The 11,779-nt window shown below is 37.5% G+C and overlaps 1 protein-coding gene across 4 annotated transcripts in view; it reads right to left on the bottom strand.

Annotated features, from left to right (window-relative positions):
• myo5c (myosin VC) overlaps positions 1-11,779 on the bottom strand; it is a 51,047-nt gene that overhangs the window by 681 nt on the left and 38,587 nt on the right. For 2 of the 4 annotated variants that reach the window (XM_686051.8, XM_073942684.1), the window contains exons 39-41: positions 9,582-9,756; positions 8,843-8,923; positions 923-4,608 (exon numbers count right to left, since the gene is read on the bottom strand). In XM_686051.8, coding sequence (XP_691143.2) covers positions 4,456-4,608; positions 8,843-8,923; positions 9,582-9,756 — 409 coding nt within the window. In that variant the 3' untranslated portion in view covers positions 923-4,455. Of the gene's footprint in view, positions 1-922; positions 4,609-6,892; positions 7,130-7,245; positions 8,924-9,581; positions 9,757-11,779 lie in introns of those variants that run through there. The other 2 variants (XR_012400181.1, XM_073942683.1) reach the window with 2 other exon arrangements.

The raw sequence follows: 11,779 nt of genomic DNA, 5'->3' as shown, positions 1-11,779 counted from the left end.
ATTTATTATGGTTATTATTGTAATTATTATTGTTTACTTTATTTAAACAAAACAAATTTATAAAATAGATAAAAGTAATAATAACAGATATTGAATTAAATAATATTTACAATTCAAAATAAGGATAATAATCCTAATTTATATATTTACATTAATTTTAAAATTTGTTAATATAAATAAATTTTTAAAATATTAATAAATAAAAAAATGGAAAGTGAAAGATACTTTTATATGGTCAAATTTATAATAAATAAATAATGTTTGAAAAATCATCATGTATTTATATATATAAAAATTTTATTGTTCTTAAAATGTCTGCATTTGTACATTATTTCTATTTCAAAATGAAAATAAAAAAACATTTAAAAATTAACTAATATATTAAAAGTTTTAAAATATTTGTTCAAAAAGACATTTTGTAATTCTTTTTCTATGAATATTATTTTATAAATCATATATGTATCCACTATTGTTACAACACAAAAGCTTTGATAGCACAGTTTTAATGTGTTCATTTTAATAATAATAAAATATATGTAAGAGATGTGTAAAAGATGTAATATGTAAAAGATCATTAATGCAATGATAAAACAAAAATACATTGAAAAAACAAAAGCTTAATCGAAATATAAAAAAAACGATAACAAATAACAAAAGCAGATAAAATTACCAAATATTATAATTAAAACTCAAAAAATAACTTATAATATTATGAATACTCTAATTACAGAAGTGAAGAATGAGAGAAGCGTGCCTAATTGTAACAACAAAATAATGTGGACTTTTGTGAAATGTTCTGTGATTGACTAATAGCTAGTTTCCATCTCTAGTCCTCAGAGGACTGCCCATCATAAATATTACATTCGCAAGCATATTATGAGAGCTGTGGCGGAGAGCAAAGAGAGAGAAAGACTCATTTGGCTGTCGTATTTATTGATTTATTTCTGATTTATAAAAAATTCAACACGGCAATTTGTGACAATGATCATTTAGGATCTACAAAAGGCATCTGAGGTTGCTTTAGGCATGTCTGAAATGAAAGCTACACTGTTTATTTAAGGTTCAATCAATAAAAAACTACTCAAGAAGATGATTTAGAACACTATTATAAGAACAAGACACTGCAGGTGAACAGGGTCAAAAACACTATTTACCACATATTTTCCCTCCACTCGATTACATTAAGAATTACTAAACAATCTGTAATACAAGTTTTCGAAATATGCATGCTTAAATATGCAAATGAGGCATGATTTGCATACATTACGAACACTGGATGATGATTTATAGGTTTATACTGAAGAGATTTTAGTTGTGAGTGTCATTTTTATGGCTTCAAAATTGAGAAAATACTGCCAGGGAATTGTCATTTTAATTTTTAAGACGGCACGGTAGCTCAGTGGTTAACACTGTTGCCTCATAGCAAGAAGGTCGCTGGTTCAAGTCCCGACTAAATCAGTTAGCATTTCTGTGTGGAGTTTGCATGTTCTCCCCGTGTTGGCGTGGGAGCTACAGGTAAACTGAAAAAGCTAAATTGGCCGTAGTGTATGAGTGTGAATGAGTGTGTATGGGTGTTTACCAGTACTGGGTTGCAGCTGGAAGGGCATCCGCTGTGTAAAACATATGCTGGATAAGTTGGCGGTTCATTCCGCTGTGGCGACCCCACATGAATAAAAGGGACTAAGCCAAAGGAAAATGAATGAATGAAAGTGCTGTAAAGAAACACTTAAAGGTGTCGTGAAGTGCTTTGAAACGAGCATTTCTGTTCAATACGTGACATAATCTCAACTAAAACATAAAGAAAGGGCGGAGCATAGAGTAGCTCCTCCCCTTTTTAAAAAAATCTGCCAATAGCGCTTTGTTTTATTCACATCTCTGCCAGTGAGAGTGGTTAAGCTCAAGTCTTGAAGGGGGGGTATATCAGATACTAGAAAGCATTTGATTGGTCAGAATATTTGATGAGAAACTGAAGCATGAGGTGAGGTAAAAAAAACTAACCATTTAGTCGTAAGTGACAAACTGCAGCTTTAAATGTTTATATTATAGGTGTGTTATTTTTTGAATCTAGATTAATCTCACTGCAATCTTAAAATTAATCTAGATTAATCTAGATTAAAATGGCTCATTTGAATTCTGCCAAAGGCATTCAGAACATGTGTGCTACCCAAATAATGACTCAAGTAAGTGTTTGAGAACGGGTTTCTCCAGCCAGGTGGCGCATTAGACCAGGGGCACATCTCCTGTTTCCAAAATGCACTTCAAACTGCTTGAGAAACTGTTCAACTATGAGAATTGGTGATGAAAATAAATGATGTTCAATAAGATGTGCTTGTGTTTACTAACTGTTCACTCAGTTAAACATGAATTTTAAACTGTAGGCCTATATAAGCTCCAAACAGCGATTTTTAATTACCTTAATCCGACTAAACCCTTACAAAAAATCACTGCAGTTCTTTTTAAAAGAATAATGCAGTTTTTAAAAAAAAAATAATGCAGTTTTAGTTATCTTCTGAAAAGTGCAGTTTTTTGGACCCGAAAAACTGTGTTATTTAAGTATACTGCAGTATTACTGCACTACAAATGAAGAACTACAATACAACAAACTGCAGTACATCTACTGCAATACAACTGAAGTACAGTAGATGTACAACTGCAGTACAACTACAACATATTAGACTACAGCAGCACAAGTGCAGTAAAGTTCACTTGTTTTTACTCTAGTTTACTGCAACTTAAACTGCTGTTGAACTGTTTAATTTACTGTATTTGAACTGTGTTTATACTTCATTGTATTGAATTTTGCAATTGCACTTCATTTTACTGCAGTTATACTTCTATATACTGCTGTTGCAGTTATACTTTAGTTTACTGCACTTTTAGTAAGGAAAGTCAGAACTGGACTAAACAGAAATTGAATTAAGACATGGAGTATGCATATATTAGTGGCATTTTTGAAGTAAGCACAGCAATCAAACTATTACCGTCATGTAGGACTTTTCACCATATTTTATGGCACGATCCACACATGTGGCTGTCAGTAAAGGACCGTTTTCTTTCCATTTGCTGTGTGTTATTAAATTCCATAACACTCTAACCAGTCCTCACTCCTTATTTGCGTCTAATACTCCAGTTTGTCACGGGGGCATGAATGAAATGTGCATGAGTGAAAGTGAAACTGCTGAACTGCAGTTAAAGTCACCTAAAATTACAGGGCACTCTTACATGTTTTACATTATATTATTGTCTATTAAGGCAAATAACTACACTACAGATGTCCATGTAAGCATAGTGTCTACTTTGAGTGTCTTCAAAGTAAGTGAAAGATCCAGAAGGGCATTTCAGACCCAGCTCCCAAGCCAAATTTGAGAATAGATTAACGGCGATATTTTTTTATAAGAGTCTCGCGTTAACGCTGATAACGGCCCACCACTAGTTTCATTCATTCATTCATTTTCTTGTCGGCTTAGTCTCTTTATAAGTCTGGGGTCGCCACAGCGGAACGAACCGCCAACTTATCCAGCAACACACACTACGGCCATTTTAGCCTACCCAATTCACCTGTATTGCATGTCTTTGGACTGTGGGGCAAACCGGAGCACCCGGAGGAAACCCACGTGAAGGCAGGGAGAACATGCAAACTCCACACAGAAACGCCAACTGAGCCGAGGTTCGAACCAGCGACCTTCTTGCTGTGAGGCGTCAGCACTACCTACTGAGCCACTGCCTCGCCCCACCACGAGTTAATATCTTCTAAAAACTTTGTCACTGTTTTGGAGCGCACTAGCTAACAGATATCATCAAGGCTAACATACTGATGCTAAAATCTAAAAAAAAAAAAAAAAAAAAAAAACAATTAGATTTTTCTGGGACTTTAAAAGTATATTCGGATAAAAAAAACTTTCCATTAGACTGAATTTTTTTTTTTTAAACTATGAAAATTCATAGAAAAAAACTGAAATCCTGCAGTGTCTCACCTTGAAATACATATAAATAAATGTAAAATATACAATCGTTAGCATTTTTGCGTTTATACGAGAACGTGCAGTGTTTAGAGGATGAGTTTGGGTCAGCAGAAACACTATACGAAATCGCATACTTCCGTATTATAGTACACTAAAAACAGTATGCGAGCCGAGTAGCATGTCCGAAAGCATTTGAAAAATAATATGCGTGAAGTACTGGGATGACCTACTACTTCCCACGAGATTCTGAAGAGTGCATCCGATGGACGCTATGCTATCCCATCATGCAACAGGAGAGAATTCATGAATGCGAGTTAAGCGACGCAATTGACTCACATAGGTCATGTGATAATGACTATCGACATATGTAGTACGCCGAGCTCCAATCATACTATTCAGAACGCACTTTTCTAAGGGTCGTGCAGTAAATTCAAAATCCAAGTGCAGCACCTACTCGAATAGTAGTTACTAGTATAGTACTAGATTGAAGCAGTCAGATGCGGGTGAGGAAGTCCAGATGAAGGCTGCTGGGAATCTGTAAAAGCTCCAGAGCCTGTGTTGAGGAGCAGAAGGGAAACGTGACCTGGAAACGATACTGCGAGTCCATCATCAGCTGTGACGAGCCCTCGCGCTCCTGCAGCAGCGCCTGTCACCATGGAAACACAACAACAGCCAATCAGAAGCCTGCGTGATGAGCTCGAGTCCACAGTTGAATGCATTATTGCCCACCCATTTTTTTCTGGAAGTGTTTTTTAATAGTAGGATTGACATCTAGTGGTTGGACTGAGTATTGCAGTCCTAATTCAAAATATCGGAGGGTTTTTCTTTCACACGCCCCCAAACGCAGGTTGCCAGATTGATCCCACAAAGAAGTGAGCGTGTCTGAAGATCGAGCCTTACACTAAGCTATTATTTTATGTTTGTTTATTATAAAATCCAGTTATTAAATTATTATTTTAAAGTAGTGCTGCGCAAAGATTAATCACGAATAATCGCATCCAAAATAATAACTTGACTTCAAGTTGATCATTCAGATAAGTGGCATATGGTGGATTTTTTAGTTGAATTATCTGTTAAACTGCATTCCAATTATCACAAATACTGATGAAGGCCTAGTGGAACCCACATGGACCAAAGATTCTCACAGAAAACAGTCAAGTTTGGTGAAGGAAAAATCATGGTTTGGGGTAACATTCAGTATGCGGGAGTGCGAGAGATCTGCAGAAGGGATGGCAACATCAACAGCCTGAGGTATTAAGACATTTGTGCTGCCCATTACATTACAAACCAAAGGAGAGGGCAAATTCTCCAGCAGGATAGTGCTCCTTCTCATACTTCAGCCTCCACATCAAAGCTCCTGAAAGCAAAGAAGGGCAAGCTGCTCCAGGATTGGCCAGCCCAGTCACCAGATATGAACATGGAGTAAGATGGAGGAGGCATTGAAGATGAATCCAAAGAATCTTGATGAACTCTGGGAGTCCTGCATGAACGCTTTCTTTGCCATTCCAGATGACTTTATTAATCAGTGATTTGAGTCATGTCAGAGATGTATGGATGCAGTCCTCCAAGCTCATGATGGAGTCAGACACAATATTCATTCTGTTTCCACTGCAGCATGACTTTATATTCTTTACTGGACATTATTTCTGTTCAGTGACAAGACTTTTGTCTAAGCAAAGTGAGACCGTACTGTCCTACTTAAAGAATTATAAATCAAGACATGACTATATTTTGTTTTGGTACAATAAGCGTAATCTAGAGGCCTTTGCCTTTTATATAAGCCACTTCTGATACCAACTGATCAACTAGAAGTCAAGTTATGATTTGTTGTTCCTAAAGGATAGGTGGCAAGACTTTTGTCAGGTAGTGTATATACAGTTGAAGTCAGAATTATTAGCCCCCCTAAATTATTAGCCCCTTGTTTATTTTTTTTTCTTAATTTCTGTTTAACGGAGAGCAGATTTTTTTCAACACATTTCAAATCATAATAGTTTTAATAACTCATTTCTAATAACTGATTTATTTTGTTTTTGCCATGATGACAGTAAATAATATTTGACTAGATATTTTTCAACACACTTCTATACAGCTTAAAGTGACATTTAAAGGCTTAACTAGGTTAATTAGGTTAACTAGGCAGCTTGGGGTAATTAGGCAAGATATTGTATAACGTTAATATATACGTTTGTTCTGTAGATTTTCAAAAAACATAGCTTGAAGGGGCTAATAATTTTGTCCTTAAAATGGTGTTTAAAAAATTAAATACTGCTTTTATTCTAGCTGAAATAAAACAAGTAATACTTTCTCCAGAAGAAAAAATATTATCAGACATATTGTGAAAATTTCCTTGCTCTGTTAAACATAATTTGGGAAATATTTAAAAAATAAACAAATTCAAAAATTCTGAATTCAACTGCATTTATTTTATATCAATATTAAACATTCAGATAAGCATTTTCTCAAACATATGCATGCATGTATTTATATATACACATTATAAATATACATAATACACACATATATTATGTCAAGACATTTGTCAACCTATTTGTCAAAAAATCCTAAAAAATCTTTAAACAAAACCATTTACTGTTTTAACACTGATAATAAAAAATAATAATAATAAGTTTTTTTGAGCATTAAATCTAAATACTGTATGATTTATGAAGAAAACCGAAGCAGCTTTGACATAAGATTAAACTGGACATTAAAATACAGTACACAAATATATATATATATATATTTCCAATAGTAAACTAAAAGCCTGAACACACCTTACAGCTTTTCAAATACGCAAGAATAAATAATTCAGTGGCCACATTGTTGTCGCACAATCTCAATGTGTTTCATGTTTAATTTAGAGGCTTCTTTGAAAAACAGAAAAATGGGTCAGCAATTGTACTGTATGGAGTTTCAAGGTGCTTTCACACCTTGACTTTTGTTTCGGAACCTGTCTTGTTTCCCCAGCTAGCGCGGTTCGTTTGGCATATGTGAATCCAGCAATCACTCTTGGATCCGTGTCACATCAATTGCTCCGAGATCGCTTGAATGAGGTGGTCTCGGCTTGATTAAAACGAACTCTGGAGCGGATCCATTGTAGTGAGAAAGCGATACGATCCGAGCCCGGCTATATCACAGTGTATTATGGATATGTCATAGGCATACAGCTATATGAAGAGAGAATTATGAGTAGGACAGGATATCATTCCTACCGGTAAATGTCTGTATTTCATGTAAAAGCCTATAATGCATAAGCCAACTGCTTTGTATGAGAAAGTCTTACCTCTGATTTATACTTGGTGATGATGTCTGTCGGTCTCACCATTTAAATTCTTATCACTCATCATTATAAGTTCAAATAAGGACGCATGACAGCTGAGAAGGACTCTGCAAAATAAACCCTGAAACTCTGACCAATTTGAGTAGAGTTTACTCACAGGTGACTTGTTTTAGCTCTTTTGGTCCGTTTAGAAACTTTGCCGTGTGAAAGTGAACCGCACCAAGAACAAAGAGCAACACTGTAACAATTTTAATCCTTGTTTTGGAACAAATGAATAGATTCACAGGGGTGAAAGCACCCTGCTTCTGTTTCTTTGAATGAGCATCCTTACGTCTCTTTCCACAAGAAACGTGTCAAGTTTCTGAAAGTCTTTGAAGCTCCAGTTTGAAATACTTCAGGAATAAATTATTATATGAAAATGTAACACTGTTATACTGGTCACACTTTACAATAAGGTTCATTAGTTAATGCTACTTATTGCATTTACTAACATGAACAAATAATGAACAATAAATTTACTACAGTATTTGTTCATGTTAGTTAATGAAAATACAGTTGTTCATTGTGAATTCATGTTAACTAGCGGTGCATTAACTAATGTTAACAAGCATGAGTTTGGATGTTAGTAATGCATTAGTAAATGTACTGTAGTAAATGCAATACAAGTGTTGTTCATGATTAGTTCATGTAGTAAATGCATTAACTAATGAACCTTGTTGTAAAGTGTTACCGTTATATTTTGAGTCTCCTTAAATGCAAATGAGCTTCTGTCTCCGCCCCCTTTCCAGAACAGAAGGCGTGGCCTTTACAGCTTGTGCCTCATATGCTCCAGCAATAACAAGCATGTGCCATGATTTTATGAATGCACAGACATGAAGCACAAGAAAAGACAGAAAGAAAGCACACAAAGACAGTCAAATACAATGATTATATCAAAAGCGCGCACACACACACACACAAACACACACACACACACACACACACACACACACACACACACACACACACACACACACACACACACACACACAAAAGATATAGGTTATATCTGTGAAATCAAAGCATTGGTGAGAAATCAAGTGTATCCATGTTCCATTGTATTATTTTTACACTCTTATATTACTTATTTTTATACTTGGTGTATTGTGATGTATATGTTCAGAGAAGAACATATAATAACACATCTCTGAAATAAATAATAATAAATAGTGCATTTATGAATTGAGCTTAACACAGGTGAGTGGGCTTGACAAACCACCTGTAGAAACACTCTTCTCTTTATAAAAAGACAATCCCCCACCTCATGCTAGCACTTAATTCTCTGAGCACTAACAGTTGCTTTTTATAGTGTATCCAAGTGCAGTGTTGCTTTGTATTAGCATTTGTTGTGTGTATTGCCTCTTACTGTTGAATCGCTGAATGCCTCCTCAATTGTAAGACGCTTTGGCTAAAAGCATCTGCTAAGATTCAGGGCTTCAACTGAGGTGTTTGTGTTCATTTAACTGCTGCTGAAGTGAATTTGTGTTTTATATCTTTTTCAAGCTCAAACTGCAACATTACACAGTAAAGTTGAAAGTGTAAAAGTGTACCAGGACCTTACCTGCACCTTCCGTACAAATGACGGGGCGACTCGCTTTTCAAAATCATCAATGGGCGTGTAGGAGTTCAGGATTTTCACGATCTACAAAATAAAATAAATGAATAAATGAACACATTTTAAAATAGATTAAAAGAAAGGAATTGACTTTCTTTGACAACTTTGGGTAGGTTGTTTGAATGACTATTATTATGTAGCCCTCTGGACAATATCTAAATCATGTTTTACGTGTTATATTTCATCTGCAAGAACAATATGAACTTTTATGAAGACGTGTTTGGACATTAACTTCTGAATGCAGAATCATCCAAACACCTGACGAAATTTCTATGTATAAAAGGCTCGTAAATGGCAGATTAACCTGCTGCTGAACCTCCAATGTGGTTGGTAATTAAATGTGAACGAAATGTGGATGATGTGTCGGTGAATTTGGTGAACTGATGACCTTCATGGCCAATCACAGTCTTTTCTGTTGAGCATGTGAACACAATGGCAAATCAGCGCTGTTTAAGAGCGCACTTATAAATGCTCAAATGTTAGTGGGAAATGGACGTTTGTAAAATTTCAGTATCGACTGGTACCGAATCCCAGTATCGTGACAACACTAAGTATGCAAATTGGGATGCAGGAATACTTTTTTAACAGTCAGGAAATACAAGTATGAGTAGTATGTACTGAATAGTATATGACTTAAGACAGAGCTTATATAGTAGTATCAGTGTTTAAACAGCACCGGTTGCACCTGTACGGCTGAGAGCTCGGAGCATCTCTGCTTGATCTCGGCTGCGTCTTCATCTGTGGTCTTGTTGACTTGAAGAAGCCAGGCTATCTGAGACAGCGGCCCCAAAGTCTCCATAGCGTTGCTGCTCAGCAAATCCTTCTCTCGCAGCCATTCCTCCAGATAACTAATGTTACACCTGTAAATCACAGACGCTTTATTCAACTTTGGATATTCTTACTATTAAACTAAGAATACCGTCTGAACCCTGCATTTTATATCCCTTTAAATAGAGATGCACAGAATTTTTGTGCTGAAAATGATCGGCCAAAATGGCATTTTCTGTGTTTGTTCGGCACTCAAACCTGCAACCTTAACAAGTCCAACTCTCTAACCATTGAGCGATGGCTACCCCAAATGTCTTTACTGTGACTTTTGAATGCACATGTAAGCACCTGATCTGCATCCCCTTGTGGCAGGAGCACAGGTCCTTGCAGAGCAGGATGCAGTTGCCAGGACTCTAACTTGGAATCTTTTGCAAGTCCAACCCTCTAACCATTTGACCACTGCTGCCCCAAATGCTTGGACCCAATACTGCAACCTTTCGATCACAAGTTCAACTTTCTAACCAGTAGGCCACGTCTGTCCCAAATACTGGCACTCCAGCCTGCAACCTTTTGATCACAATTTCAACTCTCTAACCTGCAAACTTTTGATCACAAATCCAACTCTCTAACAATTAGGCAACAGTGACCCCAAATGCAGGGACTCAAAACAGCAAACTTTCAATAACAAGTCCAACTCCTTAACCATCAGGCCATATCTGGTCCAAATGCCAGGACTCGAACCTGCAACCTTTTGATCACAAGTTCAACTCTCTAAAAATTAGGCCAGGTCTCGAACAATTAGGCCATGGCTGCCCCAAATACCAGGACTCGAACCTGTAATCTTTCGATCACAAGTCCAACTCTTCAACCATTAGGCCACTGCTGCGCCAAATGCGGAACTCAAACCTGCAAGCTTTGGATCACAAGTTCAACTCTTTAACAATTAGGCCATGGTGGCCCCAAATGCCGAGACTCTAGCCTGCAACCTTTCAATCTTAAGCCCAACTCTCTCACCATTAGTCTGCCCCAAATGCCAAGACTCAAACCTGCAACCTTTTGATCACAGGTCCAACTCTCTAACAATTAGGCAATGGTGGCCCCAAATGCAGGGACTCAAACCAGCAAACTTTCAATAACAAGTCCAACTCCTTAACCATCAGGCCATATCTGGTCCAAATGCCAGGACTCGAACCTGCAACTTTTTGATCACAAGTTCAACTCTCAATTAGGCCAGCTCTCTAACAATTAGGCCATGGCTGCCCCAAATACCAGGACTTGAACCTGTAATCTTTCTATCACAAGTCCAACTCTTTAACCATTAGGCCACAGCTGCCCCAAATGCGGAACTCAAACCTGCAACCTTTCAATCACGGGTTCAACTCTTTAACCATTAAGCCTGGTTTATACTTCTGCGTCAAGTGACCGACGCAACTCACGCCGCAGGCAACGCGCGCAGCTGTGCATTTATACTTCTGCGCGCTGTCTCCGTTGGTCTGCATTAACACTTCCGAAACGCTAGTGGGCAGTGAGGTGTAAATGTTCCTCTGTGTCGAGTTTCTTCGCTTCTGTTTTGCTATTCTGAACACTTCCTGGATGTACAAGTGACTCAAACTCGCTCATTTTGAGGCAGGAACCGGCAGACGTGCAACAACTTTAACCATGAGGTAAACACAGAACAAAACTTTCCATCCGAAGCTCCTTCACGGTACTCCACACTTGTAAACAATTGCTCGCGCCATTCGCGCGGCTCTCGGTCCTGCCCAGACTCGTCGGCGCTAGCAAGCCGACCAATCACAGAGCTTGCGCTACGCGTTGTTGCAACGTGTAGTGACAATTTTTGAGAGGTGCACGTCAGTGACGGCGATGGCCACGGCGAAGGGCTATGCGTCAGCGCCGTAGCCTACGCCGGTGTTTGACGCAGAAGTATAAATCAGCCTTTAGGCCACATCTGGCCCAAATGCCAGAACTTGAACCTGCAAGCTTTTGATTACAAGTTCAACTCTCTAACAATTACGCCATGGTGGCCCCAAATGCCGGGACTCTAGCCTCAAACCTTTCAATTTCAAGCCCAACTCTCTAACCATTAGTCTGCCTCAAATGCCAAGACTCAAACCT

Source organism: Danio rerio, chromosome 25 (assembly GCF_049306965.1).
Source record: "Danio rerio strain Tuebingen ecotype United States chromosome 25, GRCz12tu, whole genome shotgun sequence".
Lineage (NCBI taxonomy): Eukaryota > Metazoa > Chordata > Actinopteri > Cypriniformes > Danionidae > Danio > Danio rerio.
This window is presented reverse-complemented; position numbering and strand designations above follow the sequence as displayed.